Source organism: Tiliqua scincoides, chromosome 4 (assembly GCF_035046505.1).
Source record: "Tiliqua scincoides isolate rTilSci1 chromosome 4, rTilSci1.hap2, whole genome shotgun sequence".
Taxonomy (NCBI): Eukaryota; Metazoa; Chordata; class Lepidosauria; order Squamata; family Scincidae; genus Tiliqua; species Tiliqua scincoides.
Genome location: NC_089824.1, coordinates 189,245,776 through 189,263,040, shown reverse-complemented (window position 1 = coordinate 189,263,040; position 17,265 = coordinate 189,245,776). Strand labels below are relative to the sequence as shown.

General features: G+C 44.6%; 1 protein-coding gene across 5 annotated transcripts in view; it reads left to right on the top strand.

Moving 5' to 3' along the window:
* The first annotated feature begins 780 nt into the window (after positions 1-780).
* The window catches only part of UQCC1 (ubiquinol-cytochrome c reductase complex assembly factor 1), a 54,591-nt gene continuing 38,106 nt past the window's right edge, over positions 781-17,265 (top strand). Inside the window, exons 1-3 of one of the 5 annotated variants that reach the window (XM_066626058.1) lie at positions 781-884; positions 5,565-5,669; positions 7,515-7,619. In XM_066626058.1, the coding sequence (XP_066482155.1) occupies positions 861-884; positions 5,565-5,669; positions 7,515-7,619 (234 nt within the window). In that variant the 5' untranslated portion in view covers positions 781-860. Of the gene's footprint in view, positions 885-5,564; positions 5,670-7,514; positions 7,620-16,945; positions 17,097-17,265 lie in introns of those variants that run through there. The other 4 variants (XM_066626059.1, XM_066626060.1, XM_066626061.1 and 1 more) reach the window with 4 other exon arrangements.

The window sequence follows — 17,265 nt, the reverse complement described above, 5'->3', positions numbered from 1 at the left end:
AATGGAATCAATGGTAGGAAGCACTGAAAATAGGCTGTTGTTGGGCAAAACCAGAGATTGCCAAACCCCTTCCTGGGGGCCCTTTGCGGCCCTCAGGACCCCTAATGTGGCCCATGGGGAGCGCCCAGTCTCCAATGAGCTTGCATGAAAACTCAGAAGCAAGTCCCATTCTAGTCAATGGGGCTTACTCCCAGGAAAGTGTGGACAGAATTGCAGCCTCAGAGACCAACCTTGTGCATGTCTACTCAATTCTAGTCAATGAATTTGTCTACCCATTCTAGTCAATTCTAGTCATTCTTACTCCCAGATAAGTGTGGACAGGATTGCAGCCTCAGAGACCAACCCTCTGCCTGTCTACTCAGAAGTCCCATTAGAGTCAATGGGGCTTACTCCCAGGAAAGTGTGGGTAGCATTGCAGCCTCAGAGCCCAACCCTGTGCATGTCTACTCAGAGGCAAGTCCCATTCTAGTCAATGGGGATTACTCCTAGGAAAGTGTGGCTAGGACTGCAGCCTGCCGCCCAAGCCACCCTCTCCTGGGGAGAACGGAGTGGGTTCCTCACGGTCTTTGCGTTCCCCATGGCCTCCTCCTTCCCTCCACACAGCCCACTTGGGGGGCAGCGTCTGCCCAGCGCCTCGCCTGCTGAGCCACTGGCGAAGGAAGGAGGCCAGGCGGAGCCGCGCGCACGCGAGCCCCTCGCTCAACGGTCCCGCCGTCAGTTGGGCGGGTGGGGCGCGCGGGGGGAGGGGAAGCCGGGCGGGGACCGTTTTTGAGCGAAGTCTTTTTGGAACTCCCGGCAACGGCCGACTGACGGAAGCGCTTTGATGTCTGGCGGAAGCGGAAGCGCGCCCTTGAAGCGTGATGGCGGCGCTGGTGAGAGTGGTGGTGAGTGGGGCTGGGGCCGGTCTGGGGTGAGGCTCCGCTGCCTCAGTCGGCGGGTCCTGAGAGGGCAGGCGGCGCTCCTGTTAGGGTCCCCCCTCCTTCTCCCAGGCTGCTCCGTCCCACGGCCACCAGAGCCGGCCAAGGGGCGGCAGGGCTTGTGGGGGGCTCACCTCGCCTGCTCTTAGAGGTGGGAGGATGGGGGTGGGCCACGACGGGGAGGTGCGGCGCTGAGCCCGGCGCCACGGCGTCTGGGCCGCCAGGGGAAGCCCTTGCCCTTGGGCTGCTAGTGAGGGAGCCTCGCAGCGTCCCTGGGAGCGCGGCTGGAGTGGGCCCCGCCTCTCTCGTCAGGCCGTGCTTGTCAAGCGGCAGCAGCGCTCGAGGAGAAGGCACCACAGCTGGGTCTGAAGGGACGAATTAGTGCTTGTTAGGGCTGAAGTCGGTGGCAAGTCCACAGAGGCAGTCAAGTCACAGTAGTATTTCTGAGGCACAGAGTGCAAATGTCCACTCAGCAGCCAAATGCCAGACGAAACAGGTATGTTTTGAGCCTTTGCTGAAAATATTTGAAATAGCCAAGAGTTACATCCACTAAAATCGAGTGTTGAGAGAGTTGGGGCTAACAAAAGAAAATATTTCTTTACCCAATGAGTAATTAGTCTGTGGAATACCTTGCCATAGGAAATGGTGATTGCATCTCACCTAGATGCCTTTAAGAGGGGATTGGACAAATTCCTGGAGGACAAGTCCATCCTGGGTTACAAGTCATGATAGGTATGTGCAAGCTCCTGATTTCAGAAGTAGGCTACCTCAGAATGCCAGATGCAGGAGAGGGCACCAGGACACTGGTTGTGTCTTACTTTCTTGTGTGCTCCCTGAAGCATTTGGTGGGCCACTGTGAGATATAGAAAGCTGTATTAGATGGGCCTTTGGCCTGTTCCAGTGGGGCTCTTCTTATGTTCTTACCTGTACATAACCAAGGCTACCAGTACAATCCTATGAACACTGCCCTAGAGTTCCGGTAAACTCTGTGAAACTTTTGCTTCTGGGCCGGCAAGCTTAGGATTGTTCAGTTAAGTGAAAATTCTGTACAGGGTCTCTTTTGAGACCCTGAAATTACTATACTTTTTAACCCAGCTGTTGTCTCATGCCGAGAATGAGACAACAGCTGGGTTAAAAAGTATAGTAATTTCAGGGTCTCTCACCTGGCAGGACAAAGTTCCTAACAACACAGTCCTGGAACATGCTGGAATCCCTAGCATGTATGCACTGCTGAAACAGAGACGCCTGCGTTGGCTCGGTCATGTCGTGAGAATGGATGATGGCCGGATCCCAAAGGATCTCCTCTATGGAGAACTCGTGCAAGGAAAGCGCCCTACAGGTAGACCACAGCTGCGATACAAGGACATCTGCAAGAGGGATCTGAAGGCCTTAGGGATGGACCTCAACAAGTGGGAAATCCTGGCCTCTGAGTGGTCCGCTTGGAGACAGGCTGTGCAGCATGGCCTTTCCCAGTTTGAAGAGACACTTGGCCAACAGTCTGAGGCAAAGAGGCAAAGAAGGAAGGCGCATAGCCAGGGAGACAGACCAGGGACAGACTGCACTTGCTCCCGGTGTGGAAGGGATTGTCACTCCCGGATTGGCTTTTTCAGCCACACTAGACGGTGTGCCAGAACCACCTTTCAGAGCGCAATACCAGTCTTTCGAGACTGAAGGTTGCCAATACATCTGTTGTCTCATCTTTTCATGCCTGGTTTTCCATTTCTGTGTAGCAATGTTTCTCAAACTGGGTTAGGACCCACTAGGTGGGTCATGAGCCAATTTTGGGGGGATCCCTATTTATTTCAATGTGCATCTTGCTGCCATGGTATGTGACAGCATTTGGAGAAATGTTACAGATCAATACTTTTAATAGGCTACTATATATATGCTTTTAACAGTGATAGTCAATGGGGCTTACTCTTGGGTAAGTGTGGATAGTATTGCAGCCTTTGGGATGTTTGGGAAATTTTTTTTAACCAGATCAGCAACTGCTTGGGATGGTTAGGAAGGTTCTTTATTTTAAATAAATTTTTAAGCTTGTACTTCTTGTAAACTGTTTATTAATTAATTGATTGATTTGGTTGTATGGAGGTGTTAAAAATTTTCTTGCTTGATGATGTTACTTCCAGCCATGACATCACTTCCAGGTTAATGACATCACTTCCGGTTAGATTATCATTCTAAAAAGTGTGTCCCAGTGCTAAAAAGTTTGAGAACAACTGTTCTACATATTAAGCCATGTTTGTAGCTTCTATAATGTGCAGTATAATTATGTAAGATACTAGATGTACAGTAATGATAAATGCCTGGAAGCAAGGAACTTACTAAAACAGGGTCACCTGGAGCCAATGATCATTTCCTTGCTTTTTGTTCTAAAAAGCATGTTCTGTTTACATACTTTTGAATATTGCAGTTGTTGACAGTGGACCTTAGCCTTGTAACTGCAACTAAGCCTTCATACTTTGCTTTGTGCTACATCCCAGATATTTATTTTGTCTCATGCTCTAGTCCAGGCATTTCCAAACGTTTTGGTCAGAGGACCGCATGAAATATCTGGCGCAGTACTGAAGGCTGAAAAAAGTTTGCATATAAAATTTAAATAAATAAATTAGAGATGGAACTTAGATGAATGAATAAATGGATGAGTGGGCTCATTCACTCAGCCTCTCTGGCCCTCAGAACACTCTCCAGGTGCAATCTGAGCACAGCTCTGGTCATGTTCAGTCGAGTGGGCCACAGGCTTTCAGGGGACAAGAAGTTGACCGCGGGCTGGATAGAGGCTCGGGCCAGGGTTTGGAGACCCCTGCTCTAGTCTAGAGCATTGGTTCTCATACTTTTAGCACCAGGACCAACTTATTAGAATGAGAATCTGTTATACCCACCGGAAGTGACAAAATCAAGCAGAAAATTTTTAGGAATCCTAGGTTGCAATCTTACCCACACTTACCTAGGAGTAAGTCTCATTTACTATCATTGTTAAAAGCATGTAAATAGTAGCCTGGTAAAAAGTACAGATCTGTAACATATCTCTAAATGCAGTCACATACAATGTGACTAATATATTAAACATAAAATACACATTGAAATGAATGGAGACTCACCTGAAATTGGCTCATGTCCCACCTGGTGGGTCCCGGCTCACGGTTTGAGAATCACTGGTCCAGAGGACTCTTAGCAATAGTGATATTGAATGATTGTGTTTCTGCCTTTTTCCTGTTTTGTATGTTTCTGTTACAAAGCACATCTAGTATTTCTTTTGGCTAAGTGGACTTTTTCATGTTACTTGTACCTAGCAGTTTTATTGTTCCCATTTGCCTTGCTATTTATGTTATTAAAAAAACTGATATTTTAGCATTGCAGTACTTATCCATTGTAACACTGAATACGTACAGATACCTGGTTTGCCTCAAAGTGAGCACTCATTATAGATTTTAATTGTAGCAAATGCAAATAAATGATAGAATGTATGAAAATAGCCATCTGTGTCTACTTGAAAGGTGTAAGTATCAGATATGTGCTATAAAATCAGCAGAAAAGAACAGATCATGATTTTTGTATACCATTGCAAGCTATTTACTTGCTCAGGATAGTCAGTCACTGAAGCCACATAAACACATGTAAGAAAGCCTAGGGAATGAGACAGTTGAGTAATTGTTTGTCTAAGTAGATATTTTTATATACTAATTTTGTCCTCGACAAGTGAGATTTTAATAGCTGATTGTTAATTGAATTAAGCATACTGAGACTATTTTAAATTGTGCCTAGGACAAGCAGCATTTTCAGTTAAAAAGCACTTTTTACATTAACTTGTTCAAAAATGGGGCTATAGGTGTAGTGAATTTAGATAATGTTGGTCAAAATAGCAAGATGACCAGAATTGTTGTACAAGAGGACTTACAATAAAGTGTTGCATTTGTCTAACCCTAATGCCAGCTTCCATAATAAAGGTTCAAGTAAACCAATTTCCTCCCCTTTTCTGTTAATTTTTTTCCCCAACTGCCACCTTCATCAGTCTGGTTTTGAGTTTTCTCACCTTTATTTTTTCATGCACTTTACAAATTTATCTACTTCTGCTTACTTCTTCTACTTATCTACTTCTGCTTAAGCTGTTCCCTGAGCATTTATCAAATTTATCTACTTCTGCTTAAGCTGTTCCCTGAGCATGTAGAACCACTACCTTATTTGGGTCAGCTTTTTTTTTTTTTGCAATCTTATAGGTGCTCAGCCATTTAAATTTGTTATGCAGTTTAAGTTCGCTATTTTATAAAAGGGATCTGCAAGAAAATGTTACATCTCCCTGGTCCTAGTGCTCTGTTGACCCAAACATGCCAATTCCAGCTTCACCCTCCCCCATCTCCTGCTGCTGATTTTTCTTGATGCTCTCTGAAACATGCTCAATCAGCATGTTTTTGGGAATTTTTTTCCTTTTAAATTACAAACCAGCCTTCATCTGTGTATATAATGAACCCCCATGGTATGTAGACATCACTGCCTTATTGCTGGGTAGCCTCATTTCATGTTCCAAATGATTGGCATTCAAGTACCTAAGTTTGCTGTTAGCATATAGAAAGCACCCAAGTTTGCCATTTGTATACAGATGTTCCCTTTTGCTACTGATTAGCGGCTGTTTTGTTTTTATCTTCCTAGAAGAACCGAGCTGGCGTACATCAGTGGATTGCATTATGCAGCGGTTTGATACAAACAACATTAGCCCAAGCACAGTGGGGCAGGATGCTCCATGGCACCCTCCAGGTATATTTTGTTGATAGGATTGAAAACTCTGCTAGAACTTGCCATGTGGGCAGAGTTAGGAACTGTTTTGGAGAACATTGAAAGAGGTGTATTGGGTTTGGGATTTTATTATTTTAATGACCATAATTGTGCTGTACATAGTTTTCTTAAGAACACGTGTCACATTACATTTATAGCTATTGCAGACCTTCCATGGCTTGGGTCCACTGTCATTTCAGGGAGCTGAATAATTTGAGCAGATGTGATCTGCCCCGTTAGAGTATAGTGGGCCCTCACTATCCACAGGGGGTTGGTTCCAGAATCCCCACAGCTGAGATATACCAAGAAATAGGATAGGAAAAGTTGTGGGGAAACCTAACCAGCTGCTGTTTGCAAATATTAGGGGAAAAATTCCTTGCATTTTACCAGTGCAGTGGGGTGGGTCTCTCTCTAAATCTCCAGCAGCATTTGTATAGGTGCATTCCGGCTTTCCTCCTGATTTCTTCCCATTGACTGGAGGCGGGAGCCATTGGAAGAAGCAGCTAGCACTGGGCAAATTGGTGGAGGAGGGGAGGCGGTGACAGGAAAAGATGCGGGGAAACCTAACTTGTTTTTTTAACTTAGTTTCACGACCTAACCAGGATGGGGGAAAATAACCTGTTAAGGCTGCAATCCTAGCCACACTTTCCCGAGAGTAAGCCCCACTGAACAAAATAGGATTTACTTCTGAGTAGACCTCGTTAGGATTGTGCCCTATGTTGTGCACTTTGTTTATGAAAAACACAGAACACACTGCTTGTGCTCATTTTAAATAGAAGTGGCACAGAGCAGCGACAGGTGGTGGGCTCCAAATTGCCTCTTTCTGCCTACTTGGTGTTTTGCAAGCAGAGTGGACAAGGAGAGGTAACCTGGAGCTGTAGCAGCTTCCCTTCCTTCCATCAGTGCTGAAGAGGGAAAAGAAGGCTGCCACAGCTCCAAATCATCTCTCCCTTCCTAACTGGTGTTTAGAAAGTGCCAAGTGATTTGTGGGGTTGGGAGAAGTGATTTAGAGCCGTGGCAACTTTTCCCCTTTTTCTCTCTACTCCCTCCCTGGAGGGAGAAGAGGGCAGCGGCGGCTGCTGCTGTGCTCCTCTTCCGACTTGCTCTCAGCAAGTCGGAAGAGGATCCGAGCCCCCAGTGCAGCAGGCTGGAGAGGGTAGCGGACAATTGGGCTGGGTGCTTGTCCGTTTGCCACCATGTCACTTCATGGCAAGGCCAGCCATGGTTGTAAGTACCATGGTACAAAAACCATGGTACAAAAACAATGAGGACATAAGAAATTCAGAAAGGCCAAGTATAGCTGAAATGGAAAACCATGTTTTCCTGCTATAAGAACCCTCTTCTTTCTTGTGTAAGAAGAAGAGGATGAAAGCTTTTGGTTTTTGTTGATTAAATCACTGTTCCCCAAGTTCATACATAGTGTGGAACTATGGTTTAGTTCAAATTTACATGGAAGTTGTCACACTAATTCTTTGTGTGTGTTAGAGGTAGGAAGCGGAGTATGTGAGATCATGGGTTTCCAAGTTTTTTTCTCATAGTGGGAAACTGACTTCCTGTTACCTTTTCACTGGCCAGGTTCAAATATAAGGAGCAATAACTGAGAATATGATCTACTTTCTTTTCATGCATAGAAAAAAGGGTCTTTCTAACAATGATAGTATTTGACAAAAGTTTAGAAAGCCGAGCAATCTTAACAGTATTTCTGTCATTTTTCTCTTCTAATTTAACTGTTTATGTGTTCTCATTTCTTTTTTATCTATCATAATCCAATGTTACCCTTTTGCGCTTCTTGTACACTTATCCTTTTCTTTTGGTTGTCTTTATCAGAGACACAAGAATGGTCAGTCACAATTAACCAAAGTTTGCTGTGGATTAATACAAACCATTAGTACAACAAAACAACCAAATAGAACACTTCATCATACAAAAAAGGTCAGAGCAAAGTGATGTTTGTATTTCGACAATTCTGCTTAATCCTATTGCACTAGGTCTGTGGGGTTGAGGTTTGAGATTTGAGGGGTGGGGGCAATTAATAGGTTTCAGGAAGGGTTTTAAACATACTATCTTTATTAGGGTGCAATCCTATACACACTTCTCTGGGGTAAGTCCCATTGAGGACATTGGGGCTTACTTCTGAATAGACAGGCATAGGATTGCACTGTAAGCTTATGGATGTATAGAATCATTAAATTCCAAAGTATACTGAAACTACCAGACTGCTTTAAAGGTTCAGACAAATTCATGGAAGATCATCCATGGCTATTAACGAGAATATTAAGGGGTGAGAGGGCACAGATAGAATATTTTGTGAATCTGAGTTGCAGGAGACATGAGGAAGCAAAATGAGGTTGCTTGTTGTACAGCACTGCATCATGATATACAAATTACTTCTGAACTTGTTTCGAGAAGCTGGTCATCTTGATATTTTTCAGCTAAGAGTTTATTGAAGCACAATTCTAATGCCGAGAAGTTTTCATTTTTGCAGGTTAAAGTCTACAAAAGTTAAAGTCTAAATTTTGCAGGTTAAACATTTTAAGCACATTTTTGCTGGTGCAAATTGCTTAGGTCTTTCTGATTTTTCTTTTACTATAGTCAAAACCAGAGATGTACAACATAAAGCCAGCAGACTTATATGTAGTCCTCTAGAGACATTTCTATACTCATTAAATGTGGCCTTTTTCCACTTCTTTGTGAGATATCAAGACTTGCTCAGCATGGGAGAATACCTGAACCATATCTGCTCCTCTTCTCTCTTTATTCACAGTTGTATAGTAGAATTGGTTTCAGTTTTTAAAGCCTGTTTTATTCAGCCAGCCGTGCTAAGTGGCCCATCTATGTCTGAAATCCTCAGTGAGTGAAAGCCTTAAGTGTTGTTTACACCAAAATCAGTGAGAGAGAACAAAATAAGAATAAAGAATAAAGAGGTAACTTTGATGAGATACAAAGAGGAAAAAAAGGGAGGACATGACCTAAAGAGGTACCTGTACAGTGGCGAAATGGAAAAAGAGGAACTGACCTTTGATACAGAGAGAGAAATGTGTTTGGATTATGGAATGTAAAGAGAAAAGGAAGGATACCTCTGGTTTTACTGAAAGAGAAGATAATTCATGCTTTGGGGCTCAGAGAAAGACATGATTAACAGTTAAAATTATAATAAAAATGCTTTCCTGAAATTACATGGTGTTCTGAACCTCTTTAATTAATAATGCAAGAGTAGTCTTCAGAACTATATGAGTTTTGCACACCTGATCAAATAACGGCTACACACTGCCACTTTGTTGGCAATATGTGTGTTGATCTTGATGCAGGTACCTTTCTGGTGATTATTTATTTGAACTAATACCTTCATATGACAAAATTAAATCAAATTAAGTAAATTAAAAGTTCACAAAAAGTATACCTTTAAAAAATTTAAAATAAAGAATAACCCTCCTAATCCACCCAAGCAGTTGCTGATCTATGTTAAAAAATTTTTCTTCCAAACATCCCAAAGGCTGCAATCTTATCCTTACTTACCCCAGGAGTAAGTCCCATTGACTCTCATTGCTAAAAACCTATATAAAGTAGTCTGTTCAAAGTACAGATCTGTAACATTTCCACAAATGCAGTCACGTACCATGGTAGCATCAAGTCTAATATATTAAAAATAAAATACACATTGAAGTGAATGGGGACCCACCTAAAATTGACTCGCGACCCACCTAGTGTGTTCTGAGCCACAGGTTTCAAAACACTGCCTTAGGGATTTATGTGCAATCATTTGATTGGTTATTTGGGGCAAGAAGTATTTTAGGGTAGTAAAAAAAGGCATGTGTTAAGTGCTGTTCTTACCATATTAAGCTGTGTGAAGTGAAACAATGTTGAGGCACCAGAAAGCCTAGGAAAACCTTTACAACAATTCATGAAAGACTATTCTTATTGTTCACTAAGGACCTTAACTTTCCTAAGGACCATTCTCTTGAGTCTTGTAACATTCTTTCTCCCTCCACAAATAATATGTGGATGAGGATAAGGAAAGTTTGTGGAAAATGATCATAATTGGAAAGTAATGTTGATTGACAGTACTTTTTTGCAAACTCTGAAAGTAAAATATTAAAATGTCATAAGCTGAACTACAAGTTCACAGCATTTTAATAAGCCAATAATATAGTATAGGTCCAACCTATTTATACACGGATTTTTTATACACAGATTTGACTCCACACAAATGGCCCCTGCAAATGAGAAGGAATGTGCTGATCCCTGGAGAAGGGGAAAATTGCACCCCTTTAAAATCAGTTTAAAAAACTGAACAGTCCTTTAACAATAGCCTCCTTAATGAGAGAGGGCAGCTGGCTGACAACCCATCAATCCTTCTCTCTCCAGTGGACCCTTCCCTTCCCCCTGAGCACTTGAAAGAAAGATACTTTGCATTGGTGAAGGGAGGGAGTGAGTGAAGTGCCTTTCTAAGCACTTTGAGAGAGACTGGTTGTTGGATTGTCTTCTTAATGACTCTTATCTTACATCAGAAAGGTCTTTTTTTGCTATCCACTTGCGTACTTGGAAGGAACCCACAGGAATAATGAGGCTCAACCTGTATAACATCTCTTGCTTTTTGAGAGCCACTTCACATGCCACGGACACCATTTGGGAGGGCTCTATTGTGGAGGTAACTCAAAATATCCCCTGCCTAGGCTTGCTCAACCATTTTTTGGGAGACAACTGACCCTCACTGTCTCTTAGCAGGCCACAGTTAGTGTATATACTTCATTGTCTTTCACAAACTCTATGGGTAGCAAGATATTAGAATGGTGCCCTTACTATCTGTGAGATGACTGGGGAATTAGACTGAGTGGAAAGGAAAGCAGTTTGCTTTCCACTCAATCCTTTGATTTGCCCATCAAAACTTTGCACTCTGACTGCAACCCTCATAGCTTCTAACCACAACTTCAGTACTTAGGAAATGGCATCCCACCAGCTATTTTGTAGGTTGGGATGGAGCTTGATTACCACCCCACCACCAGTGCCCAAGCCAAGGTTCTTGCTCTTCAGTTCAGGTTGGAAGAATAAGCTCAGGGAACTACTACCAGTGCAGTAACAAGCATGCCCAAGCTGCAGAATTCTTGGCTAGTGGCAACTGCTTCAGAAAACATCTGCCTCAGCTGCTGCTGCACAAAGTTGCTATGCTGTGGGATTCTCTAAGGCTAAGAGATCCCATAGCAGTAGAGGCAGTCCCCAAGCTGTTTGATCAGACAGCATACTGTTCCACTGAGGAAGGCAAGGCAGTGTTTTTATTTGGGGGGGGGATGTTCACTAAATGTGAACATGCACAGATGTTAAAACATATCATGGCTTTTTGTGATGAGAACAAGCCAGACGTGCATGCTCTCTTTTCCTTACCTTCTCTTTTGTGGCAAGAAGTTTGGAAACTTTTGCTTGTGCTTTATAATAAAATACAGTTCCATGTTTTGTTCTCGTGTTGGAAACTGTAGTTTGTTATGAACTATCAACTAAACCTTGATATCTCCTCTTCTCTCTCGCACAAAAGGAGAGGGAGAACATCTAAACCCAAGGCAATTCGGCTCATTATGAATTGTCTCATAGCAACAAATCATGGTTGTGAACCAGACCACAGTGTGTGTAAGTACAGTGTTCTTTGGACCGAATCCTATCCAACTTTCCAGCATCAATGCAGCCACAATGCAGCCCTAAGGTAAAGAAATGAATGTTCCCCTACCTTGAGGACGCCTGTGACTTCCCTCCCACTGTAGGATGCAGCCCAAACACCATTGCCTTGGCTGCATCAGTGCTAGAAAGTTGGATAGGCTTGGGCCATTAATCTCTTCCACTTACCCTTATTTATTGCATGCTCCTGCAGCTTTAATTCAGAATTGCAGTTCTGGAACAGGCTAGCCCAGTGGCTCCCAACATTTTTTCACTTGCATATCCCTTGGCAGCCTTTTTCCATAAATTGTACCCCTCATACAGACCTGCCTTTTCTAATACAGACCTACCTTTTACCACCATCATTCAGTTCTTTTCCAAGTACCCCTAAAGGTCTTGGCAAGTACCCGTGGGAGTACAAGTACCCTAGTTTGGGAACCACTGGGCTAGCCTGCTAGCAAATACATCCACAAAAGTTGCAAGCCCCCCCCCCGGAGGTTTGTTGGTCAGTCAGTCTGTGCATTCTTATGCTAATACAGGTGTGCTCCCCTTAGCAATGTTCCAGCTGATGCTGGAATTGCATGTCCGATGACCACATGTGGTCACGTGGTCGTCAGGAGGCGTACACCCCCACCCTCCAAATGCAAGGGGAGCTTTGCTCCCTTTGCCTCCTGAGGGTTGTCTGAGCCTCCCAGAGGCAGCACAAGTCTGAGTGCTGCCTCTGTAAGACTCAGACTAAGGGAAATCGCGTCTCTTGCACGATTTCCGGCTTCCTCCATGAAACCGGAAGTTGTGCAAGAGACGCAATTTCCCTCTGTCTGAACTTTGGAGAGGCAGCAAAGTCCGTGTGCTGCCTCTAGGAGGCTCAGACAACCCTCTGGAGACAAGGAGAGCGGAGCATCCTCTTCCCTGCGGAGGGTCCACATTGCACTGCTTTGTAGACCCGATCCCTGTCATTAAGTGGCGTACGACTAATTGGTGGCACTTTGAATTGGAAGAAGAAAAAAACGAACATTTGACAAAACCTTCCTGGCTTAATTGCTGCTTTCCAGAGACGACCAAGTGACTGCTTATAAACCTGCAACAGACATAGTCAGGGTGTATTTTTTTAAAAATAACCTCCTACTAAAACTAATTTGGAGAGTACTGAGGCGTCTGGATAAGATCTTTATATAAAGTTATAAAATTTTGTTCCAGTGCATATCCATTTTCACTCTTAATTGTGTTTGAGACATTGTTTCAATCTTAGTTTGTTTCACAAGCAAAAGTGCTTACCTATTAAGCAGTAATTACAAAAGTGGCTAACAGCCCAATCCTAACCTGTCCTGGAACAGGTAGGCCAGCTGGCCTGTGCTGCATCTAGAGCAGGATTGGGGCTGACTGTGGTGCAACCTGGGGCAAGGGGACTTAAGGGGACCCTTACATGGCAGCAGTCCCAATGGGGCTACTCAGATCTAAAGAGGTGACACAGATTCAAGCAGCCTGGACCTAGGTCAGGTCTCCCAGGAGTGGGGTTAGGATCCAGCATAAGTGCCGAAACTTGGCAGCATCCCCTGCCCGGGCCTGGTCTGCCCATGAACCCAACTGCCGCCCAACTGCCCCAGTACACCCCCAGAATGCCCTTCTCCCCAGACCTGTGTGCTGGCAGCCCGCAGCTGGCACACACTTACCTTGCGTCATAAGAACATAAGAACAGCCCCACTGGATCAGGCCATAGGCCCATCTAGTCCAGCTTCCTGTATCTCACAGCGGCCCACCAAATGCTTCAGGGAGCACACCAGATAACAAGAGACCAGCATCCTGGTGCCCTCCCTTGCATCTGGCATTCTGACATAACCCATTTCTAAAATCAGGAGGTTGCGCATACACATCAAGGCTTGTACCCCGTAATGGATTTTTCCTCCAGAAACTTGTCCAATCCCCTTTTAAAGGCGTCCAGGCTAGACGCCATCACCACATCCTGTGGCAAGGAGTTCCACAGACCGACCACGCGCTGAGTAAAGAAATATTTTCTTTTGTCTGTTCTAACTCTCCCAACACTCAATTTTAGTGGATGTCCCCTGGTTCTGGTGTTATGTGAGAGTGTAAAGAGCATCTTTCTATCCACTCTGTCCATCCCCTGCATAATTTTGTATGTCTCAATCATGTTCCCCCTCAGGCGTCTCTTTTCTAGGCTGAAGAGGCCCAAACGCCATAGCCTTTCCTCATAAGGAAGGTGCCCCAGCCCCGTAATCATCTTAGTCGCTCTTTTTTGCACCTTTTCCATTTCCACTATGTCTTTTTTGAGATGCAGCGACCAGAACTGGACACAATACTCCAGGTGTGGCCATAGATTTGTACAACGGCATTATAATATTAGCCGTTTTGTTCTCAATACCCTTCCTAATGATCCCAAGCATAGAATTGACCTTCTTCACTGCCGCCGCACATTGGGTCGACACTTTCATCGACCTGTTCACCACCACCCCAAGGTCTCTCTCCTGATCTGTCACAGACAGCTCAGAACCCATCAGCCTATATGAGGGGTGTCCAAACATTTTGGCAGGAGGGCCACATCGTCTCTCTGACACTGTGTCAGGGGCAGGGGGAAAAAAGAATTACTTTACATTTAAAATTTGAATAAATTAACATAAATGAATTTATTAGAGATAGAACTTATATGAGTGAATGAAGGTCTTGCAGTAGCTCAAGGCCTATAAAAGACCTTGCACAAAGCAAGGCCAGCCTTTCCTTCTCCGCCACTGCTGCATCACAGATGTGAAATAGCAAGTAATGGAGAGAGCCCACGTCCCACAGCTCAGGTGAGAGGTCAAACAGTTGTCCTTACGCTGAGAGCAGTTGCATCAGGCCAGCATGGGCTCTAGCAAGTCTCTGCAGGGCCAGAGGCTCATTGGAGACTGGGGGTTCCCCAAGGGCCTGATTGGGAGCCCCTGAGGGCCACAAGTGGCCCCCAGGCCGGGGTTTGGGCACCCCTGGCCTATATCTAAAGTTTTGATTTTTTGCCCCAATGTGCATGACTTTACACTTACTGACATTGAAGCGCATCTGCCATTTTGCTGCCCATTCTGACAGTCTGGAGCAGGGGTGCCCAAACCCCAGCCCTGGGGCCACATGTGGCCCTCGAGGCCTCTCAATGCGGCCCTCAGGAAGTCCCCAGTCTCCAATGAACCTCTGGCCCTCCAGAGATTTGTTGGAGCCTGCACTGGCCTGACACAACTGCTCGCAGTGTGAGGGCAACTGTTTGACCTCTCACATGAGCTGTGGGATGAGGGCTCCCTCCACTTCTTGCTGTTTCATGTCTGTGATGCAGTAGCGGCAGCAAAGGAAAGGCCAGCCTTGCTTTATGCAATGCCTTTTATAGGCCTTGAGCTATTGCAAGACCGTAATTCATTCATGTAAGTTCATCTTTAATATATTCATTTGTGTAAACTTATGTAAATTTATTCAAATTTTAAAAGTAAATTAATTCTTTTTTTCCCCGGCCCCCGACACAGTGTCAGAGAGCTGATGTGGCCCTCCTGCCAAAAACTTTGGACACCCCTGGTCTGGAGAGATCCTTCTGGAGCTCCTCACAATCACTTCTGGTCTTCACCACTCGGAAAAGTTTGGTGTCGTCTGCAAACTTTGCAACCTCACTGCTCAACCCTGTTTCCAGGTCATTTATGAAGAGGTTGAAAAGCACCGGTCCCAGGATAGATCCTTGGGGCACACCGCTTTTCACCTCTCTCCATTGTGAAAATTGCCCATTGACACCCACTCTCTGTTTCCTGGCCTCCAACCAGTTCTCAATCCATGAGAGGACCTATCTTCTAATTCCCTGACTGTGGAGTTTTTTCAGTAGCCTTTGGTGAGGGACCGTGTCAAACGCCTTCTGAAAGTCCAGATATATAATGTCCACGGGTTCTCCCACATCCACATGCCTGTTGACCTTTTCAAAGAATTCTATAAGGTTTGTGAGGCAAGACTTACCCTTACAGAAGCAATGCTGATTCTCCCTCAGCAAGGCCTGTTTATCTATGTGTTTTGAGATCCTATCTTTGATGAGGCATTCCACCATCTTACCCGGTGTAGATGTTAGGCTGGCTGGCCTATAGTTTCCTGGGTCCCCCCTCTTTCCCTTTTTAAAGATAGGCGTGACATTTGCTATCCCCCAATCTTCTGGCACCGTGGTCGTTTTGAGGGACAAGTTGCATATCTTAGTCAAGAGATCAGCAACTTCATTCTTCAATTCCTTAATAACTCTTGGGTGGATGCCATCAGGGCCCAGTGACTTATTGATCTTTAATTTATCAATGAGGTCTGAAACATCTTCTCTTTTCACCTCTATCTGACTTAACTCCTCGGTCAGGAGGGGCCGTTCAGGCAGCGGTATCTGCCCGAGGTCTTCTGCTGTGAAGACAGATGCAAAGAACTCATTTAATTTCTCTGCCATCTCTAAGTCTCCTTTTATCTCCCCTTTCCCTCCCTCGCTATCCAGAGGGCCAACCGCTTCTCTGGCGGGTTTCCTGCTTCTAACATATTTGAAGAAGCTTTTATTATTCCCCTTAATGTTGCTGGCCATGCATACCTCATAGTCTCGCTTGGCCTCCAGTATCACCTTCTTACATTTCTTTTGGCACAGTTTATGTTCCTTTTTATTCTTCTCATTAGGGCAAGACTTCCATTTACGGAAGGAAGCTTCCTTGCCCTTCATAGCCTCTCTAACTTGGCTCGTTAGCCATGCGGGCACCCTCCTGGATTTAGTGGAACCCTTCTTTCTTTGCGGTATACACCTCTGCTGGGCCTCTATTACTGTTGTTTTAAGCAGCCTCCATGCACTCTGGAGAGATTGGACTCTTTTTACCCTCCCTTTCAATCTCCTTCTAACCAGCCTCCTCATTTGAGGGAAGTCCGCCCGTCGGAAGTCAAGTGCGTCGGCGGTGTGAAGGCCAGATTTAGCCCCTGGAGGCCAGTGCTTGTGCATGTGCTGGCCTCCCCACGCCAGAGCTGTCACAGAAGTGACTTACAGCACTTTTCAACACTCCTAGGCCAGCGCAGAAAACAGTGCCAGCCTAACTTGAGGTTAGAATTGTCCCCTAACTCTAACAGCAATGGTATGACTGAAAGTACAATGCCAATTCACTTGTTGACATGCTTTAATACTAGCTGCCTTAATATGCCAGGTTGGTGAACCCTGTAGCCAGGGCAGTACTGAATACTTCTCTAGCACGTCCCTGCTCCTCAGTGTTTCCTTTTCTTTCTTTTTTTTTTCAGAGGTATGGTCTTTTCACAGTGTCATGCTGTTTCTGCAGAAGTCAAAAAATGGAAAAAGAGTGGACTGAGAGATGTTTTCTGTCTTTGTGACTATTAGTGCAATCCTAAGCATGTTTACTCAGAAGTTAGTCCCAATGAATTCAGGGCATATTTTCTCTCCAGTAAGTTGCAATCTGAGGAGTTTTATTCAACTTGATGGCCAAAACATATGTTTTAGGGAAGGTTCATAGTATATATAAGCTGCTACTTATTGGACATGGATACAGATAATAAATGAAGGTGGTGTATGCCTAATCATTCGGCCAGTCCCTGCACTTTTTAATTATTTTGAAAGATTTTTTTTGTTGTTGGATCTTCATTAGGTAGTCCCCTAGTGTGAGTGCCATCCATCCAGTGTCCTTGATGCCTGCTGAAGACTACTTGGCCCGTTCAAGAGAGAAATGCACCCATGGACTAACATCACAGCAAAAGGGAGCAGTATGGGAAGGGAAGGGCACATCATATGTATACTTTGTAAGTGGTTCAAGCATCAGTCCTTTCAGGCAGCTCTGCAACTATGTGAACCAGCGTCAATTCACCACTTCTCCTGTAATGACACCAGAGTTGTCATTGCTGCTGAATTGAAAGCTACTGGAGATTTTTGCAAGCCAAACTGTTTTGTCAGCATATACATTTTAATGGA